The sequence below is a fragment of the Symphalangus syndactylus genome, chromosome 14 (assembly GCF_028878055.3).
Source record: "Symphalangus syndactylus isolate Jambi chromosome 14, NHGRI_mSymSyn1-v2.1_pri, whole genome shotgun sequence".
In the NCBI taxonomy this organism is placed as follows: domain Eukaryota; kingdom Metazoa; phylum Chordata; class Mammalia; order Primates; family Hylobatidae; genus Symphalangus; species Symphalangus syndactylus.
In genome coordinates this window covers 116,559,331-116,581,258 of record NC_072436.2, presented here as the reverse complement: position 1 = coordinate 116,581,258, position 21,928 = coordinate 116,559,331, and the positions used below count along the sequence as shown (strand labels likewise).

At 49.9% G+C, this 21,928-nt stretch overlaps 1 protein-coding gene across 2 annotated transcripts in view; it reads right to left on the bottom strand.

The window, feature by feature from the left end:
* ABCA3 (ATP binding cassette subfamily A member 3) overlaps positions 1–21,928 on the bottom strand; it is a 62,199-nt gene that overhangs the window by 25,186 nt on the left and 15,085 nt on the right. For both annotated transcript variants that reach the window (XM_055242785.2, XM_055242784.2), the window contains exons 5-10: positions 20,404–20,531; positions 19,516–19,681; positions 15,557–15,816; positions 12,881–12,997; positions 12,516–12,636; positions 3,797–3,970 (exon numbers count right to left, since the gene is read on the bottom strand). In XM_055242785.2, the coding sequence (XP_055098760.1) occupies positions 3,797–3,970; positions 12,516–12,636; positions 12,881–12,997; positions 15,557–15,816; positions 19,516–19,681; positions 20,404–20,531 (966 nt within the window). The remainder of the gene's footprint in view (positions 1–3,796; positions 3,971–12,515; positions 12,637–12,880; positions 12,998–15,556; positions 15,817–19,515; positions 19,682–20,403; positions 20,532–21,928) is intronic.

Genomic DNA, 21,928 nt, shown 5'->3' with positions numbered 1-21,928 from the left:
CCCTCTGTTGCCCAGGCTGGAGTGCAGTGGCGCGATCTCGGCTCACTGCAAGCTCCACCTCCCGTGTTCACGCCATTCTCCTGCCTCAGCCTCCCGAGTAGCTGGGATGATAGGCGCCTGCCACCACGCCTGGCTAATTTTTTTTTGTATTTTTAGTAGAGACGGGGTTTCACTGTGTTAGCCAGGATGGTCTCGATCTCCTGACCTCGTGATCCGCCCGCCTCAGCCTCCCAAAGTGCTGGGATTACAGGCGTGAGCCACTGCACCCGGCCCTAATTTTTTCTATTTTAGTAGAGATGGGGTTTCACCGTGTTGCCCAGGCTGGTCTCGAACTCCTGAGCTCAGGCAACCCACCCGCCTTGGCCTCCCAAAGTGCTAGGATTACAGGTGTGAGCCACTGCACCCAGCCAGTATAAGTCTTTATTTATTAATTATTTTTTATTTTTTTTGAGATAGAGTCTTGCTCTGTCATCTAGGCTGGAGTGCAGTGGTGCGATCTTGGCCCACTGCAACCTCTGCCTCTGGGGTTTGAATAATTCTTCTGCCTCAGCTTTCGAAGTAGTTGGGATTACGGGAGCATGTCACCACACCTGGCTAATTTTTTGTATTTTTTTTTTTTTTTTTTTTAGATGGACTCTCACTCTGTTGCCAGGCTGGAGTGCAGTGGTACAATCTTGGCTCGCTGCAGCCTCCACCTCTCAGGTTCAAGTGGTTCTCCTGCCTCAGCCTCCCGAGTAGGTGGGACTACAAGTGTGCGCCACCATGCCCAGCCGATTTTTGTATTTTTAGTAGAGATGGAGTTTCACCATGTTAGCCAGGACGGTCTCGATCTCTTGACCCCATGATCTGCCCACCTCAGCCTCCCAAAGTGCTGAGATTACAGGCGTGAGCCACCAGGCCCCACCGATTTTTGTATTTTTAGTAGAGACAGGGTTTCACCATGTTGGCCAAGCTGGTCTTGAACTCCTGACCTCGAGTAATCCACCCGCCCTGACCTCCCAAAGTGCTGGGATTACAGGTGTGAGCCACCCCATCCAGCCTAGTATAACTTTTTCTTTACATTTTAATTTCGTAATGACAGGGGTCTTGCTATATTGCCCAGGCTGGTCTCAAACTCCTGCCTCAAGCCTTCCTCCTGCCTCGGCTGTAAGTCTTTTTTAATCACAGAAATATTTCAAACACGTGTAAAGCTCTCTTTAATGGAGCTCATGTTTCTCATCTTCTCTCTGGTTTGCCAACATTGCAGTCCTGACAGTGCTGGGGATCTGTGTGTCCAAACACCCTCTGCTTGGCCGAGGACCCCGACGGAAATAATGCTCTCCAGCCTTGGTGGATTTGCACTTTCAACAACCAGAGATTTGCCTGTTTTAATAACATTCACTCTAGCTGGGTGTGGTGGCTGACATCTGTCATCCCAGCACTTTGGGAGGCTGCCACAGGAGCATTGCTTGAGGCCAGGAGCTTGAGACCAGCCTAGGCAACACAGACAAATTAGCCGGGTGTGGTGGCACATGCCTGTGGTCCAGCTACTCAGGAGGCTGAGGTGGGAGGATCACTCGAGCCTGGGAGGTCAATGCTACAGTGAGCTATTATCATGCTACTACACTCCAGCCTGGGCAATGGAGTAAGACCTTGTCTCTAAAAAAAAATTGTTAAAAAGAAAGCAAAAGAACAAAGTCTACATTTTATCAACACACGAGTAAACATGGAAACACAGATATGTAAAAGCTAAAGTGCCAGAAGACACTGCCGACTGCAGAGAACCGTTCTAATGAAAGACAAAGCAACGCTGGACACTCCCACCTCCTTCCACAGACCCAGACTTTTGCAAGCTGTAGCTAGGAACTGCATGGTGCCATGGCTTGACTGGGCCCCCCAAATTCCTGTGTTGGAGACTTGACCCCCAAGGCAACAATGTCGGGAGAAGGCCGAACTGGAGGGGCTCAGACCAGGTTTGGCGCCCACAGCAGGCGTTGCAGAATGAGAGTCCACAGGCCAAAGGCCAACCAAAGAAGTGTTTTACTCAATTTAATTTCATAAAAATTAAGAAAAAAAGTGGGCCAGGCGTGGTGGCTCACGCCTGTAATCCCAGCACTTTGGGAGGCCAAGGCGGGCGGATCACAAGGTCAGGAAATCGAGACCATCCTGGCTAACACAGTGAAACCCCGTCTACTAAAAATACAAAAAATTAGCCGGGCATGGTGTCAGGCGCCTGCAGTCCCAGCTACTCGGGAGGCTGAGGCAGGAGAATGGTGTGAACCCGGGAGGCGGAGCTTGCAGCGAGCCGAGATCGCACCACTGCACTCCAGCCTGGGAGACAGAGCGAGAGACTCCGTCACAAAAAAAAAAAAAAAAAAAAAAAAAAGAAAAAAAGTGAGTCGTGATGGTGCCATTGCACTCCAGGCTGGGTGACACAGTGAGACCCTGTCTCAAAAAACAAAAAAGAACAGAAAAAAAATGCTGTCGTTTATCACTTGTTTCTCTCTTAAGCATCTCTGCTGCCATCACCAATCAATGCAGGAGGCACTGGGAAGATGCTAATTCTATGCTTTACCAAGAGCAGTGGTTGATCAAAAGTCCTCGAAACCCAGCCAGCCTCTGTGGCTCACTCCTCTAATGCTAGCACTTTGGGAGGCCAAGGGCAGATCACTTGAGGTCAGGAGTTCGAGACCGGCCTGGCCAACATAGCAAAATCCTCTCTCTACTAAAAATACAAAAAAATTAGATGGGCATGGTGGTGCATGCTTGTGATCCCAGGTACTCGGGAGGCTGAGGTGGGAGGATCACTTGAGCCCAGAGACAGAAGTTGAGATGGGCCAAGGTCGCACCACTGCACTCAAACCTGGGAAACAGAATGAGACTCTGTCTCAAAAAAAAAAAAAAAAAGTCCTCAAAACCCTAGACTTTGAGATCTCTGATGTAATAATTTTTTAAATTTTATTTTATTTTATTTTATTTATTTATTTATTTATTTTTTGAGACGGAGTCTTGTTGCCCAGGCTGGGGTGCAGTGGCGCGATCTCGGGTCACTGCAAGCTCCGCCTCCTGGGTTCATGCCATTCTCCTGCCTCAGCCTCTCGAGTAGCTGGGACTATAGGCGCCCGCCACCACGCCCGGCTAATTTTTTCTGTTTTTAGTAGAGACAGGGTTTCACCTTGTTAGCCAGGATGGTCTCGATCTCCTGACCTCATGATCCACCAGCCTCGGCCTCCCAAAGTGCTAGGATTATAGGCGTGAGCCACCGCACCCAGCCTCTCTGATGTAATAATTTTCAATGTCTCAGGAAGCTGGAAGAGGCCAGATATAGTGGCTCACGCCTGTAATCCCGGCTATTCAGGAGGCTGAGGCAGGAGGATTGCTCGAAGTCAAGAGTTTGAGACCAGGCTGGGCAACACAGTGATACCCCATCTCTATAAAATATTTAAAATAAAAAAAAGAAAGCTGAAAGAGACTCAGGTCACCGACTTAGATCCCATCATCAGTCAGATGCGTATGTGGTGCCAACGCTGCTGGATGCTCCAACCCTCTTGTCCTCCGAGCTTTGGGCTTCTTCGGCCCACTGCCCTGTGGCTCCCATCACTTCCTGCTGTGCCCTGGAGCTGAGCTTCCCTCACCCGGGGCCATGCCCAGCTATCCAGCCCACACTCAGCGCTGTATGCGGATGCTGCTGGCTTCAGTGGTCCCAACTGCCTGCCAACCGTCCCAGGTGGAGCCTTGCTGCTGGCGGCTCTTGTGGCTGGGTGCTCTCAAAAGTTACTGATTTGGAAAGAACAGGCTGGACAAGGCAAACACTCACCTTTCGCCTCAAATTTCCCAATGAGCTGGGCTCCCATTGCCATGGCGACGTTGGACAGGAGGCAGGAGCAGAGCTTCTGGCTCAGAGTCATCCAGTTGTACCGAGGGGCCACGAAGAAGTAGGGGATGTAGGTGAAGAAGTAGAGGAAGCCGCCGAAGGCTGCTGCCATGTTGGCTGCAGGTGTTGGAAGACCCAGGGGGCGTGACCGTCAGTGCCCTCAGAAGGGGCTTGGGCTCCCCGAGGTACGGGGAAACCCCTCCTCCTGGGGCCAAGCCGCCCAACCTGCTCCTGGCACCTGTCATCTACACCCACAAGCCCCAGCAGGGGGGGACACCAGGTGTGGCCGGCAGCCTCTTCTCCAAGTGGTGCCTCCATCCCAGGGACCCCCACACCAACACCTCCAGCCCCTCCTCCACCTCCCATCCAGCTGCCTCCCTGACACTGCACACCTCATGTGGCTGATCCCAAACCCCTGATTCCCGCCTAAGCCCCACTTCTTTTTTTTTTTTTTTTTTGAGAAGGAGTCTTGCTCTGTAGCCCAGGCTGGAGTGCAGTGGCACGATCTTGGCTCACTGCAATCTCCGCTTCCCGGGTTCACGCCATTCTCCTGCCTCAGCTTCCTGAGTAGCTGGGACTACAGGTGCCCGCCACCACGCCCGGCTAATTTTTTGTATTTTTAGTAGAGACGGGGTTTCACCGTGTTAGCCAGGATGGTCTCGATCTCCTGACCTCGTGATCCACCGGCCTCGGCCTCCCAAAGTGCTGGGATTACAGGCGTGAGCCACCGTGCCCGGCCTCCCTAAGCCCCACTTCTACCTGGGTTGCCTGATCTCTCTCATTCATTCATTCATTCGTCAGATACGCACTGAGCACCTACTCTGTTCCAGGCACCAGGGAGGCAGCCCCACACAAAACAGAGAAAATCCCTCCCCTCCCACGCCTGGAATATAGCGGGGAGACAGAGAGCAAGGTGTGCTGGATGGAGACACATGCTGGATACAGCAAGGAGGCACAGGATGGGAAAAGAGGCTCCCGACGGCCGAGAAGGCTTCGAGGAGGTGACATGTGAGGAGCCGGAAGAGGTGAGAGAATGGATTACGGAGAGTGGAGAGATGGGCGTGTTTTCTGTCCATGCCAGCAGTGCTCAAACTCTTCGGTTTTCTTTTTTTTTTTTTTCCTTTTGAGATCAAGTCTCCCTCTGTCACCTAGGCTGGAGTAGTGGTGCCATCATGGCTCACTGCAGCCTCCACCTCCCGGGCCCAAGAAGTCCTCCCACCTCCGGCTAGGCACGCAGTATCACGCCTAGCTAATTTTTAAATTTTTTTGTAGAGATGGGTTTCCCTATTTTGTCAGGGCTAGTCCAAAGCTCCTAGGCTCAAGGGATCCTCCCGCCTCGGCCCCCCAAAGTGTTGGGATTACAGGTCTGAGCCACCGTGCCCAGCTGTCAAAATCATTGGTCTTAAGACCCTTTTCTATCCTTAAAAATTATTAAGGACACAAAGGGCTTTTGTAATGTGGGTTATGTATATATATATCCATATTTATTCTGTAAGAAATTAATACTAAGAACATTTAAAAATTATGTTAAATTTAAGAATAACAGTAATAAATCCACAAGTTAACATACATTTATGAAAAAAACCCCGGCTGGGTGTGGTGGCTCATGCCTGTAATCCCACCACTTTGGGAGGCTGAGGCAGGCAGATCACAAAGTCAAGAGATCAAGACCATCCTGGCCAACATGGTGAAACCCCGTCCCTACTAAAAATACAAAAATTAGCTGGGCATGGGTGGTGGCGAGTGCCTGTAGTCGCAGCTACTCAGGAGGCTGAGGCAGGAGAATCGCTTGAACTTGGGAGGCGGAGGTTGCAGTGAGCCGAGATTGGGTCACTGCACTCCATCCTAGCGACAGAGCGAGACTCTGTCTCAAAACAAACAAACAAACAAAACACCCCCCCACACAATTTCCACAATTTATTGAGAACAGCAGCAGTGGTTTTCCAACTTTTTTCTTTTTCTTTCTTTTTTTTTTTTCTGAGACAGGGTCTCATTCTGTCGCCCAGCATGGAGTGCAGTGGTGTGATTTCAGCTCACTGCAACCTCTGCCTCCCGGGCTCAAGCAATTCTCCCACCTCAGCCTCCTGAGTAGCTAGGACTACAGGTACGCACCACTGGGCCCGGCTAATTTTTTTTGTATTTTTAAGTAAAGACAGGTTTTCGTCATGTTGCCCAGGCTGGGCTTGAATTCCTGGGCAAAAGCAATCTGCCCACCTTGGCCTCCCGAAGCGCCGGGATTACAGACCTGAGTCACCAAGACTGGCTGATTATTTTTTTTTTTCTTTATTGGTCTTTTTCCCCACCTCTGGTGCTTGAGTCAGGAACAATGTTTCACATTTTTGTAAACCTACATAATGTCTGATTTAACAGATTACAGCTCGGTCCTCATATCTGCCTATTTACCCTTTTCTTTCTTTTCTTTTCTTTTTTTTTTTTTTTTTTGAGACGGAGTCTCGCTCTGTCGCCAGGCTGGAGTGCAGTGGCACGACCTTGGCTCACTGCAACCTCTACCTCCTGGGTTCAAGGAATTCTCCTGCCTCAGCCTCCCGAGTCGCCGGGACTACAGGCGCCCATCACCACACCCAGCTAATTTTTGTATTTTTAGTAGAGACGGGGTTTCACCATATTGGCCAGGATGGTCTTGATCTCTTGACCTCATGATCCGCCCGCCTTGGCCTCCCAAAGTGCTGGGATTACAGGTGTAAGCCACCGCGCCCGGCCCTATTTACTCTTTTATGTTGTTTGGTTGATGTATATAAAGAAAATCTGGCTTCATGCAGATATATAGTTGGAAAAGTAAAGGGTATTGTAATGATTTTTACAGATATCTGTGGATATTCTTCTTTGATACTATACCATTCAAGCGCCACTGAATAAGCAGTAATTTCGGAAAGGTTAGTTGCCATAAAGTAACCAATGAACATTTTGCGCTGTGTTACATTAACATCCATTGGTTTATCCTGCAGTTTGGATTTTTTTTTTAATTTTTGGAGAGAGAGTCTCGCTCTGTCACCCAGGCTGGAGTGCAGTGGCACGATCCTGGCTCAATGCAACCTCTGCCTCCCAGGTTCAAGCAATTCCCTGCCTCAACCTCCTGAGTAGATGGGATTACAGGCACCCGCCACCATCCCGACTAATTTTTGTATTTCTAATAGAGATGGGGTTTCACCATCTTGGCCAGGCTGCTCTTGAACTCCTGACCTGGTGATCTACCCACCTCAGCCTCCCAAAGTGCTGGGATTACAGGCGTGAGCCACTGTGCCCGGCCTAATTTTTTGTATTTTTAGTAGAGATAGGGTTTCACCATGTTGTCCAGGCTGGTCTTGAACTCCTGAGTTCAGGCAATCCGCCTGCCTCAGTCTCCCAAAATGCTGGGATTACAAGCATGAGCCACTGTGCCTGGCCACACTTTGGATTTTTACTTTTGCATGATTTTATAACATGATGCATTAGTTCATTTGGAAAATACTGCTTTTTGAGTTACACAGATGTTCCAAACATTGGCATATTTTATCATACAATATTAAAAAAATTAAATTTGTTAATGTTATCACTGGCTCTATAAAAAGTTCTTTAAGTACTAGGAAGTCACAGATTTGAGTTTGCAAAATTCTGTTTTTTGCCTGAAAGCTTGAACTGCAGTATTGATATCAGAAACTACCAATTGTTTTCCTTAAAAAGACAGGCTCATACTGGAGAAAATGCCTACCAAATACCCGAGGGGGAATAACTATAGCCTAGTGGTTGCTCCTTCAAGCAAAAATGGTGCCCCGTGAAAAAAGTGGCTAGTTTTGCTGACAACTCAAGCAACTGTACATGTACTTTTCCTCAAGATAATCCATGGTTTAGTACAAGTACTTTATGTGTACATCCCATTTCATCACACAGAATACTAAATGAAGTATATTTGAGAGTCGAGATTTAATAAAGTTTTTTTTTTTTACTGCTTTGTCAAGGACATTCATGAGTGAAATGGGCATTTTTTTTCTTTTTTTTTTCAGATGAAGTTTCACTCTTGTTGCCCAGGCTGGAGTGCAATGGCACAATCTCGGCCCACTGTAACCTCCGCCTCCGGGGTTCAAGTGATTCTCCTGCCTCAGCCTCCTGAGTAGCTGGGATTACAGGTGCCCACGACCACGCCCGGCAATTTTTTTTTGTATTTTTAGTAGAGACGGGGTTTCACCATGTTGGCCAGGCTGGTCTCGAACTCCTGACCTCAGGTGATCTGCCGCTTCGGCCTCCCAAAGTGCTAGGATTACAGGCGTGAGCCACCATGCCCGGCCGAAACTGGCATTTTTTTTCAGCCTGAGCAACATGGTGAAACCCTAGCTCTACAAAAACTACAAAAATTAGCCGGGCATGGTGTTGCACACCTGTGGCCCCAGCTACTTGGGAGGCTGAAGTGGGAGGATCACTTGAGCTCTGGGAGACAGAGGCTGCAGTGAGTCGAGATCATGCCACTGCACTCCAGCCTGGGCAACAGAACGAGACCATGTCTCGAAACAAAAAAAAATTAAAAAAATAAGTTGGCATTGTTTCTTTGCTTGCTTGTTGTGAGTATGTGGCAGTGGAGAACACAATGATAAGTATGGCTTGGTGTCTTGATTTATGCTTAGGGTCTGGTGGTTTTGCTCTTCATTGTTTTTGCACCGTCACTACAAATGTCAGCATTGTGGAAAAGGCAAGCAGCATCTGGGTGTCACTATAAGACGATCTGGGGCCAGGTGTGGTAGCTCACGCCTATAATCCCAGCACTTTGGGAGGCTGAGGCTGGTGGATCACCTGAGGTCAGGAGTTCAAGACCAGCCTGGCCAACATGGTGAAACCCTGTTTCTACTAAAAATACAAAATTAGCTGGGCATGGTGGCATGTGCCTGTAGTCCCAGCTACTCGGAGGCTGAGGCAGGAGAATTGCTTGAACCCAGGCAGCAGAGTTTGCAGTGAGCCAAGATTGTGCCACTACACTCCAGCCTGGGCGAAAGAGTGAGACTCTGACACAAGAAAAAAAAAAAGAAGAAGAAAGGAGGTTGTAAAAGTATAGTTTAAAAAAAAAAAATTAAGAGGCCGGGTGTGGTGGCTCATGCCTGTAATCCCAGCACTCTGGGAGACGGAGGTGGGAGGATTACTTGAGGTTAGGAGTTTGAGACCAGCCTGGACAACATGGCAAAACCCGGTTTCTACAGAAATAGCCGGATATCGTGGCGGGCGCCTGTAATCCCAGCTACTTGGGAGGCTGAGGCAGGAGAATCACTTGAACCTGGGAGGTGGAGGTTGCAGTGAGCCAACTGTGCTACTACACTTAGCCTGGGCAACAGAGCGAGATTCCATCTCTAAAAAAAAAACAGTAATTAAGAGATGTGAAAGACTGAGAGATACCCCCTCACACCCATTAGGATGGCGACTATAAAAAACAATCAATCAGAAAACAACAGGTGTTCACGAGGATGCAGGAGACTGGCAACCTGTGCGCTGCTGTTGGGAATGTGCAGCGGTGCAGACACTGTGGGAAAGACAGTCTGGCAGTCTCTCTCAAAAGTTAAACACAGAATTGCCACAGGATTCAGCAACTTCACTTCTGGGTGTACGCCCAAAAATGAAAAGCAGGGACCCATGTCCAGCACAGCACACTCATGACAGCCACAACATAGGGGCACCCAAGTTGGATGGATGAAAAAGTAAACAAAATGTGGCCCATCTAGATTATGGAGTATCATCTAGTCTTGTAAAGGAGGGGAATTCAGGCTACAACACAGATGAACCTTGGGGATGCTATGCTCAGTGAAATAAGCCAGGCACAGCATATAAACACCGTACGATTCCTCTTACATGAAGTCCCAGGGTCATCAAACTCATAGGGAGAGGAAGTAGGATGCTGGTTTCCAGGGAACGGAGGTGGGGGAGTCAGTGTTTCACAGGGACTGAGTTTTCAGTCAGGAAACATGAAAACCATTCTGGAGGTGGACATGGGGGTGGCTGCACAACGATGTGAATGCTTAAAGCAGCCACAATGGTAATTTTTTTTTTTTTTTTGAGAGTAAGTTTCACTCTTGTTGCCCAGGCTGCAGTGCAGTGGCGTGATCGTGGCTCACCGCAACCTCTGCCTCCTGGGTTCAAGTGATTCTCCTGCCTCAGCCTCCCAAGAAGCTGGGATTACAGGCACGTGCCACCACACCTGGCTAATTTTGTATTTTTAGTAGAGACAGGGTTTCTCCATGTTAGTCAGGCTGGTTTCGAACTCCCGACCTCAGATGATCTGCCAGCCTTGGCCTCCCAAAGTGGGATTACAGGCATAAGCCATTGTGCCCGGTCTTTTTTTTTTTTTTTTTTTGAGACGGAGTCTTGCTCTGTTGCCACGCTGGAGTGCAGTGGCACAATCTCAGCTCACTGCAACCTCCGCCTCCTGGGTTCAAGCGATTCTCCTGCCTCAGCCTCCCGAGTAGCTGGGACTACACGCACCCGCCACTACGCCCGGCTAATTTTTGTATTTTTTTTTTTAGTTGAGACAAGGTTTCACTGTATTGGCCAGGATGGTCTCGATCTCCTGACCTCAAGATCCGCCCGCCTCGGCCTCGCAAATTGCTGGGATTACAGGCGTGAGCCATGGTGCCTGGTCGTAAATTGTTGTATGTATTTTACACAGGCACGCGCGCACACACACACACACAGCAAAGTCTGATGAGATATTACCAGAAATCTCATTGAAATTCTAATCGAAGACACATGAGCCCTCAGATCGAAATGTTCATAAAGAAAAACACACCTAGACTTTTGGCAGACTCTCACCAACAATGAGTATCAGATGGCAATAAGGTAACATTATAAAATTGCCAAGGGAGAATACCTATCTGTGGAGAATTTCACAGGCAGCTAAAATACTATACAGGGGTGAGGGCAAAATAAAGACACCTTTGGACATACAAAGTCGAAAGCATTGACCACTTACCAATGCCCACTAGAAGAACTACTCAAAGATGTGCTTCAACACAGAGAAGAGTGACTCTAAAAAGCTGGGTACACGAAAATCACGTGCACATCAGATATGCTGGCAAAGCACAGGAATGTCACGTAGGAAATAACTGCTTATGATTTTTTTTCTTTTTTTAAGACAGGGTCCCTCTTGTTATCCAGGCTGGAATGCAGTGGTATAAACTCAGCTCACTGCAACATCCGCCTCCCGGACTTAAGCAATGCTCCCACCTCAGCCTTCCAAGTAGCTAGAACCACAGGGGCATGCCACCATACCTGGCTAATTTTTAAACTTTTTTCTTTTTTTCTTTTTTTTTTTTTTTTGTAGAGACAGGGTCTTGACATGTTGCCTAGGCTGGTCTTAAACTCCTGGGCTCAAGTGATCCTCCTGCCTTGGCCTCCTAAAGTGCTGGGATTACAGGTGTGAGCTACCATGGCTGGTCACTTAGGTTTTCTTAAATGATAAAACAAACTAGACAACAATAAAAATTAGGAGGTCAGGCATGGTGGCTCACACCTGTAATCCCAATGCTTTGGGAGGCTGAGGTAGGAGGATCACTTGAGATCAGGAGTTCGAGACCAGTCTGGGAAACATGGTGAGGAAAAAAAAAAAAAAAGCTAGGTGTGGTGGCAGGTACTGGTGGTCCGAGCTACTCAGGAGGCTGAAGCTGGAAGATAGCTTTGAGCTCAGCAGTTCAAGGCTGCAGTGAGCTGGGTCTGTGCCATTGCACTCCAGCCTGGGCAACAGAACAAGAGGCAGTCTCAAAAAAAAAAAAAAAAAAAAGGCCAAGCGCAGTGGCTCACACCTGTAATCCCAGCACTTTGGGAGGCCAAGGAGTGTGGATTGTTTGAGGTCAGGAGTTCAAGACCAGCCCGGACAACATGGCGAAACCCCGTCTCTACTAAAAATGCCAAAAAAAAAAAAAAATTAGCCAGGCATGGTGGCACACGCCTGTAATCCCAGCTACTTAGGAGGCTGAAGCACAAGAATCACTTGAACCCCAGCGGCAGAGACTGCAGTGAGCCAAGATCGCACTACTGCACTCCAGACTGAGCAACAGAGCAAGACTGCTCGGAAAAAAAAAAAAAAAAAAAACTGTGAACCTCTAAAAGTACTCAGAGTGGTGGTGGGGTTGGAGTTTTATCTGGGAGGAGGCTGGGCATACTGAATAACTTCACTTTTTGGAATTTTAGAGGTAAGTAATTAAGTGAAACATTAAAGGTGATCACTAAAAAAAGAGAAACACAACTTATAGCCTCTGAACCATCCAAGGTAAAAGGCACTAGAGGAGACTTTATCAGCCCAACAGAAGGCAGGAAAGGAAAACAAAGAAGCAAAAGAGAATGATAACAAAGTGACACACAAAATCCAGACAAGAGAAATGACCTTCAACGTAACTGTCACCGCAAGGCTCTGCACACGGCCGGGCTCACTGTCCTCACTTCTGGCTCGCCTTCCCTTTGGGCTGCTGGACAGCACTTGGCATGGCCAGCCACACACCTGCCTTCTCTGAATTCTCCTTCTCCCTAAATTACGCTGACTTTCCTCCTCCCAGTCCAATCTTCCCCTGGTCAGCTCCTCCCTGGGCAGCTTCACCAGGCCCCTCTCCCTTCTGATCACAGCCTCTGAGTTATTTCCATACAGATGGCCTTTGGCCCCTTGGCAACCCCACTCTGCCCCATGACTGGGGCTCACCTTTGCTGAAGAAGGTGCTGACCATGAAGCTGAAGGAGATGGTAGAGATGGCAAAGCACAGCAGGAAGGCCAGCACCAGGGAGGGGTCGCTGCGGGACAGCACGGCTACATCCGGCTTCACCTGCAGGGCACAGGCAGGAGTCGGGCGTGGTAGGCCGGTGGAGGTGGACCAGGAGGACTCCTGACCATCTCTGGTCACAGGGACGCGGTTCCACCGAGAGGAGTGGGACATCAACAGCTCCTCTCCCCCATGAGGGACAGACGCTCTCTGAAGTCGCAGACCACAGAGTTCTTCCCAAGAGGGCCCTCCTGGGGCGCCCTGGCTCTCCCTGTCCTCACCAGAGCCCCACCGACGGCACGCTCACCTTGACACAGAAGAGCAGGGTCATGAAGGAGGCAGCGATGAGGAGGAAGAGGAAGAACAAGAGGAACCAGGCACTCCAGTGTAGCCAGCTGCTGAGCCCCATCATGCGCATGTACTCCTGGGGGGAGAAGCCGTCACGCTGCTGGGGGCCCGCCACTGCCCGCCAGGATGGCACGTGCCAGGCTGGATGGCAGCAGGCCTGAGTCCGACTGTCCCAGCAGCCCTGCATTCGACAATGTTTAACCTTGAGTGGAAAACAAAACTGCCCTCTCCTACCTTTCCTCTTTTTTTTTTTGAGACAGGGTCTTGCTGTGTTACCTAGGCTGGAGTGCAGTGGCACAGTCATAGCTCACTGCAGCCTTGAACTCCTGGACTCAAGCGAGCCTCCCGTCTCACCCTCCTGAGTAGCTGGGACTACAGATGGGCCCCACCATGCCCAGTTCCTTTTAAAAATTTGTTTGTAGAGACAGGGTCTTACTATGTCGGCCAGGCTCATCTTGCTCAAACTCCTGGGCTCAAGAGGCTGCCTGCCTCAGCCTCCCAAAGTCCTGGGATGACAGGCATGAGCCACTGCATCCGGCCAGCCCTCCACTCTGTGGAGCGATTCCACACTCCCACTGCATGCTCTCCAGTCTTTCTTGGTACTTGAGATAGTCCCCCGAAGCTGTGCGCTGCAGCTCGGATCCTACGTCAGGAGGCAGGAGCCCAGTCCTTCTGGCGGTGGGCCAAAAGACCCTGCCAGTTCCCAACCACGCCAACAGCAGCCTCCTTGGCTGTGAGACGTGACCACAGATCAGACAATAGCTGTGGATGCCATAGCCATTCATTCCCTCATCCTCCCCTACTCTGAAAGGAGGGGCCCAGAACCTCTGCAGTGAAGGATGAGGTGCAGTGATGGGGCGGCTCTGACCACACCTTCCTTCCTCACCTGCCCCACCAAGGAGTCAGGAGTGGTGATGAGGAAACCCAGTTCCTTCACTGACCAAAAGTGCCTGGGGAGTCCTGGGGCAGCCACACTGACCAATATGGCAGCCAGCAGCCAAGTATGGCCGTTTCAACTGACGTTAATTAAAAATAAACATTCAGTTCCTCATTTCTTTTTCTTTCTTTTCTTTCTTTTTTTTTTTTTTTAGATGGAGTCTTGCTCTGCTGCCCAGGCTGGAGTGCAGTGGTGCCATCTTGGCTCACTGCAACCTCTGCCTCCCAGGTTCAGGTGATTCTCGTGCCTCAGCCTCCCAAGCAGCTGGGATTACAGGTGCACGCTACCACGCCTGCCTAATTTTTGTATTTTTAGTAGAGACAGGGTTTCACCGTGTTGTCCAGGCTGGTCTTGAACTTCTGACCTCAAGTGATCCACCCACCTCGACCTCCCAAAGTGTTGGGATTACAGGCGTGAGCCAGTGCCCAGGGCTAGCCCTTTCTTATGCATAATTTCTGACCTACAGAACAGCAGGAAGAGGAGCACGACGGTCTCTCACATTCCCACCGCTTAGGTTCAGTAACCGTTTCACGTTTTGCCCTATTTGTTTGATCTGTGTATCTGTACATGTGCACACGGTTTGTTTGTTTTTTTCAGAATCATTTTATAGCCCACTGCTGACTCCCTCAATGCTGCGTAGTTTTATGAAAGCTATTTATGGCACCAAGCAGATGAACAACTGGGCAGCCTCAAAACAAGCCCCTGGCCAGGTGTGATGGCTCATGCCTGTAATCCCAGCACTATGGGAGAATGAGATGGGAGGCTGAGATGGGAGAATTTCTTGAGGCCAAGAGTTTCAGACCAGCCTTGGCAATATAGAAAGACCTCTGGCCGGGCGCGGTGGCTCACGCCTGTAGTCCCAGCACTTTTGGGGGCCGAGGCGGGCAGATCACAAGGTCAGGAGATCAAGACCATCCTGGCTAACACGGTGAAACTCCGTCTCTACTAAAAATACAAAAAAGAAATTAGCCAGGCGTGGTGGTGGGCGCCTGTAGTCTCAGCTACTCGGGAGGCTGAGGCAGGTGAATGGCGTGAACCCGGGAGGTGGAGCTTGCAGTAAGCTGAGATCACGCCACTGCACTCCAGCTTGGGCAATAGAATGAGACTCCGCCTCAAAAAACAGAAAGCAAGACCTCCATCTCTGCAACAAAAAAAATTAACTGGGTGTGGAGGTGCGCACCTGTAGTCCCAGCTACTTGCCGGGTGGAGGTGGGAGATCACTTGAGCAAGGGGAGGAAGAGGCTGCAGTGAGCAGTGTTTGCACCCCTGCACTCCAGCCTGGGTGGCAGAGAGAGACCCTGTCTCTAAGAAAAAATAATACTAGGCCGGGCGCGTGGCTCACGCCTGTAATCCCAGCACTTTGGGGGCCAAGGCAGGCGGATCATGAGGTCAGGAGATCGAGACCATCCTGGCTAACACGGTGAAACCACGTCTCTACTAAAAATGCAAAAAATTAGCCGGGTGTGGTGGCAGGCACCTATAGTCCCAGCTATTCAGGAGGCTGAGGCAGGAGAATGGCGTGAACCCGGGAGACGGAGCTTGTAGTAAGCCGAGATTGCGCCACTGCACTCCAGCCTGGGCGACAGAGCGAGACTCTATCTCAAAAAAAAAAAAAAACTAAAACACCAAATCTTTGGACATGGCCTCCCCAGGACAGTGCAGTTTCTAGAGCGTTGGGAAGCCAAAGCGGGCAGTCACCTTCAGCCTCCTTTCTTTCTCCTGCACGACAGCACGGGCAATGGTGAGCGCGGTGTAGGTGAAGCTGAGCAGCAGCAGCAGGGGCAGCTGGTACTGGATGGCCACGAGGAAGGGGTCTGCGATGAATGGCGGGTACGGGAACCTCTTGATGGTCACCGTCAGTCTCTGGAACAGCTGGCGTGTGGCAGCATCGGCATGGTACTGCATGATGGCCCGGTCCACAGCATGCTGCACGGCCAGGAAGCCTTCCCGGATGTACCCTGAGTGCGGGAGCAGAGGATGGCCCAGCCACCTCGAGGAGCTGCTCTCGAGGGCAGAGGGCCATGTGCATGGGGTCCATGAGGGAAGAGATGCTTGGGGCAACAGAGTGACTTCAGCTCAGGACCCCCATGGCCGCTCAGTGGTCCCACGGGACAAGGAAGGAAACGCACCACACACTGACAGCAAATGAAAAGAATGATGTGATTGTCACTTCCACTTTGTAATTAACACAACACACAAAAAAATCACACACGTGATCACTTTTTTTTTTTTTTTGAGACGGAGTCTCGCTCTGTGGCCCAGGCTGGAGTGCAGTGGCGCGATCTTGGCTCACTGCAACCTCCATCTCCCAGGTTCAAGCGATTCTCCTGCCTCAGCCTCCCAAGTAGCTGGGACTACAGGTGCATGCCACCACGCCCAGCTAATTTTTTGTATTTTTAGTAGAGACGGGGTTTCACCGTGTTAGCCAGGATGGTCTGGATCTCCTGACCTCGTGATCCGCCTCCCTCGGCCTCCCAAAGTGCTGGGATTACAGGCGTGAGCCACTGCACCCAGCCTTTTTTTTGTTTTTTTTTTTTTGAGACAGTCTTGCTCTCTCACTCAGGCTGGAGTGCAGTGGTGCGATCTCAGCTCACTGCAACGTCTGCCTCCTGGGTTCAAGCAATTCTCCTGCCTCAGCCTCCCGAGTAGCTGGGATTACAGGTGCACACCGCCACGCCCAGCTAATTTTGTGTGTGTGTGTGTATTTTTAGTAGAGACAGGGTTTCACTATGTTGGCCAGGCTGGTCCCAAACTCCTGACCTCTGGTGATCTGCCTGCCTCAGCCTCCCAATGCTGGGATGACAGGTGTCAGCCACTGCACCCAGCCTGAGGGCTGAATTCTCATCAGGCATATTAGTGGGTCTAAGGCATGGACATCTGGAGGCAAAACTGAGGCTAGAATTGACCAGTCCCTGCGCCATGCCAGTCTCATACACGTTCTATCTCCTGGGGCTTTCCTAGGAGCCGGTTTTTCCAGCCAACTTTTCTTCCCCCTCAGGTTCTCTGTCTTGCTGGGGACTAACCGACTAGTCTTAGTAACAAAACTTTTTTTTTCTGACAAAAGATATTTGCTCTGTGTCATTTGCCACAAAGGTTTTCCCCAGTCTGCTATGTGCTTTTTTTTTTTTTTTTTAAATCACCATTAGGCCTTTTCGTGTCTGGCAAATTTCCAATTTGTACATGCTGAAATCTGTCAGTCTTTTCCTTTGAGATTGGTTTTCTCTTGCTTCCAAGCTTAGGGAATTGTTCCCCAAAAACAGGAGGGAGCTGAGGAGCTCCTGCCCGGCCCCCAGTCTCAGCAGCCAGTGTCCCCTACTGCAGTCCCCTGCTGCAGGCAGCAAGCATCAGGTGTGACAGCAGGACATAGCTTCTCCTGAGCCCCAGGCTGGGTGACCTGTCAAGGGCATCCCTCTGGGGCCTCACATACCCCACACCAGGCCTTGTTCATCTTAGTTCCTTTTCTAGATGTAAAATCTTGCCCTAGAGCATTAGCCTGGTGGCAGCCCTGGCACCAGTAAGGGACGTTGCTAAGTGCTGGCTGCATGCATGCTGCCTCCTGCCTGCCTGGCACTTATGTCTCAGAGTCATGCCTCATGGAGGGATGGGACGTTGCTGTGACTTCCAAGGCAAACTTCCATGAGTTCTGTCTCCTACCAGACCCGTGAAATACGACGTTCTCCAGAACACCCTGGACTTCCACCCAGAACCAACAGTGGGGTCTTTCTTGGCCTGACAGCTAAGCCTAGTCCTGGGTCTGAGTCACTTCTTGGCTGTCCCTAGCTCAGTTCTAAGACAAGACCATGCTTCAGAGGAGGCACACATTCCAACCGCCTGCCCACGTCCACACGAAGACACACACTGATGGGGCATCAGAGTAACCAAGATCTGGCTTCCATGAACACCACACTGATTCCGTCAAACCATGGATCAGGTGCACAAGGACCGCGGAGCTAAAAATGCCAGTAAGTCTGTACACAGAGAAGGCCCGGAAGAAAAGGAAAATGTAAACCAAGCCCCAAGGACTCAAGCGGGAGCTTTAAAAAGCTGACGTACAGCTGGGTGTGGTGGCTCACGCCTGTAATCCCAGAACTTTGGGAGGCCAAGGCGGGTGGATCATGAGGTCAAGAGATCGAGACCATCCTGGCCAACGTGGTGAAACCCTGTCTCTACTAAAAATACAAAAATTAGCTGGGCGTGGTAGTGTGCGCCTGTAATCCCAGCTACTTGGGAGGTTGAGGCAGGAGAATCGCTTGAACCTGGGACACAGAGGTTGCAGTGAGCCGAGGTCGTGCCACTGCACTCCAGCCTGGCGACAGAGCAAGATTCTGTCTGAAGAAAAAAAAAAAAAAGCTGAAATACAAATGTTTCATTCAAGAGCACGTCTTCCAGGATATAGGGAAAGGGCCTTTGCTATATCTTTAAGGATTATTTTAGTCTTTCAGAAACCAGTTATACTAGATGTTTTACTTTTCCTATAAACAAGAGTAAATGTTCCTGAAAAGTATTTCTTTTTTTTTTTTAAATTATACTTTAAGTTTTAGGGTACATGTGCACAGCGTGCAGGTTACATATGTATCCATGTGCCATGTTGGTGTGCTGCACCCATTAACTCATCATTTAACATTAGGTATATCTCCTAATGCCATCCTTCCCCCTGCCCCCAACCCCACAACAGTCCCCGGTGTGTGATGTTCCCCTTCCTGCGTCCATAACAAATGGTGCTGGGAAAACTGGCTAGCCATATGTAGAAAGCTGAAACCGGATCCCTTCCATACACCTTATACAAAAATTAATTCAAAATGGATTAAAGACTTAAATGTTAGACCTGAAACCATAAAAACCCTAGAAGAAAAGCTAGGCAATACCATTCAGGACATAGGCATGGGCAAGGACTTCATGTCTAAAACACCAAAAGCAATGGCAACAAAAGCCAAAATTGACAAATGGGATTTAATTAAACCAAAGAGCTTCTGCACAGCAAAGGAAACTACCATCAGAGTGAACAGGCAACCTACAGAATGGGAGAAAATTTTTGTAATCTACTCATCTGACAAAGGGCTAATATCCAGAATCTACAATGAACTCCAACAAATTTACAAGAAAACAACCCCATCAAAAAGTGGGCAAAGGATATGCACAGACACTTCTCAAAAGAAGACATTTATGCAGCCAAAAGACACATGAAAAAATGCTCGTTGTCACTGGCCATCAGAGAAATGCAAATCAAAACCACAATGAGATACCATCTCATACTAGTTAGAATGGCCATCATTAAAAAGTCAGGAAACAACAGGTGCTGGAGAGGATGCGAAGAAATAGGAATACTTTTACACTGTTGGTGGGACTGTAAACTAGTTCAACCATTGTGGAAGTCAGCGTGGCGATTCCTCAGGGATCTAGAACTAGAAATACCATTTGACCCAGCAATCCCATTACTGGGTATATACCCAAAGGATTATAAATCATGCTGCTATAAAGACACATGCACACGTATGTTTATTGCGGCACTATTCACAATAGCAAAGACTTGGAACCAAGCCAAATGTCCTGAAAAGTATTTCTTCAAGAAATACTTTTGCAAGGTGGGGCTGCCCCTACATAACTGTCACTAGTCAACAGCCCGGGCTGGTAACACGAACCCTAACCGAGCTTCTCACCAGGTTCTCCACCATCAGGGGATGTAGGTTCCCTTGGTCCTGGGTTTGGGAAAAGCGGGAAAAGGGAAGTAGTGTGCCAGCCTTCTGTCTCCTTCAGGAAAAAGGAGCCTGTTTGGGTCCACATGTAATTTCTCCGTGTGTAACTGAACCGTAGGTGATATTTCACCTGTGGAAACAAAGAGAAAACCAGCTGTTCCGAGAGATCCAGACAGAGGGGCAAACAACACGGTGGAGTGGGAGAGCGCTTGGGGGGCTGTCACAGCCGAGAACTCACCACTCCCCCGCCTCTGAGAATCTCCAACAGGCCCAGGAATGTCACACTGAGTGGTCCCTGTCCCAGCAGGAGCAGGGAGCCACACAGGGGCCCCTTTTGGGGGGTAGTTCTTGGCCATTCCTAATTCTAATGTGAAGTGCCACCAACTGTTCAGGATCCCTTGAGGGCCGCCAACCACAATGCTAAATGGACTTGATGGCTTCCTAATTTTAATGCCATCAGGCAAGCAAAACCTCACTTTCTTTCTTTCCTTTTTTCTACCAGATCGTATTTAAGTCCTAAATATCTGCTACTTTCCTTATCTATCTTATTAGACTCTGTCCTGGAGACCAGTAATATCTTTCATAAAATGAGGGAACAGAAAGGAGCTTGGGGTGGCCACAGGCAGGTGCATTTTCTAACCTGTTCTGCCCCGTGGGTTAAAATGTCGCCAAGGTCCCCTTGGCGGGGACTGTGATGATGCTATCAGACCCAAAGGAGAGACTGCTATTTACTCGCAGGCAGGCAGAGGTTTAAGGGAAAGCATTGCCTTTTACAGGTTGAACTAGTGATGCGGGAGGAAGCGGAGGCCTTGCTGATGGGCTGTGACTGCTCGGCCCGGCCGCACGTCTTACCGCCAGCGGCAGGGGTTCCTTGCTGTGGTTGAAGGGGTGCTCGAAGACCACGGCGGCCAGCACGCTGGACGAGCGGTTGTCATACCTAATGTACTCCTCAAAGTCCTTCTCGGAGGGAAAGCCGCGCACTGCAGAGAGAGAGCACGGGAGCTGTGGTTGCCCAATCTGCCCTCCTGCTTGAAAAATCTGCGTGGTTCAGGTCACTGGCAGATGAAAGACGGCAAATCCTCCAGGGCTTTGTAAACCCTTCCTGAGACTCAAGGCAGCTTTCATCTTTTGGCAGAGTGACAGGCTGCCATCAAGGAGGGCAGAATGGCAGGGTCAGAGCCCAGGCAGTGAGTTCTCCCGGCGCGGGTTTTTTGGAGCAGAGCTGGAGGCTCCGGGTAGTGCCTGCAGCAAGGCCCAGGGGAGCAAACCCACCACCCACCCTGCACTGGGCTCTGCAGCCCGGGGTGGCTTCTCTGTCTCAACACCAGAATGGTGTGTCTTTAGAAATGGAGTGGACACTAACTCAGAACGTCTCAAAGGCTTTTTCTATCATCCAGATACTCTTTAACAATTCAGAAAGGGTTTTACTGTCGTCATTGTGTGAGGGACTAAGGCACTTCCTCTGAGTGTTTGCTGCAAGGAATTAAAGCCTGGGAGGTAAATGCCTAAATGAGGAGAGGAAAATGGACGACAGCTTTCATCCCGACAGCAAGGGTTTAGGAGTGAGCAGCATGCACAGTGGGAGTTCCCTTCTCAGGCTTTCTCATCACTGTTTTCAGAGCTGCCCACCTGAAACCACGACCCAGAAAAGGTTCTTGGCACCACACGGTCCAACCGTGCCCTGCCCTTGTCACAAAAGGCTTTCCTTGGCTCAAGTCCACCCAGGCATCCCTGTAAAGTCCTGTCTACCCTACTGACCGTCAGATGCAGTTCCAGGGCCCGGTACTGCTAAGGCTGCTGCACCTGCAGCTCCCCGGGGCCCTCACGGCTCTGCACAGGTGGGCGGCCAGCCCTTGTCCCATTGTATAATGAGGCATGGCCACAGAGAAGCTGGGGGATTCCCTGGGTGGCTCAGCCACCGACAGGAGACTTGATGCTAGTTGGGCTTGATGGCTTCCTAGTCTTAGTGCCATCCGGCAAGCAAAAACTTCACTTTCTTTTTTCCCTTTTTCTGCCAGGTCGTATTTAAGTCCCAAATATCTGCTACTTTCCTTACCTATCTTATTGGACTCTGTTCATAGAGGCCTGGAGACCAGTAATGTCTTTCATAAAATGAGGGAACAGAAAGGAGGCTGGGGCAACTGCAGGCAGGTGCATTTTCTAACCTGTTCTGCCCCATGGGTTAAAATGTCACCAGGGTCCCTTTGGTGGGGACTGCGATGGTGCTATTGGACCCAAAGGAGAGACTGCTATTTACTCGCAGGTAGGCAGAGGTTTAAGGAAAAGCAGTGCCTTTTACAGGTTGAAGTAGTGATGCGGGAGGATGCGGAGGCCAAGTCTGGACAGGGTGAGCTCCTCACCCAGCTGCTTCACACAT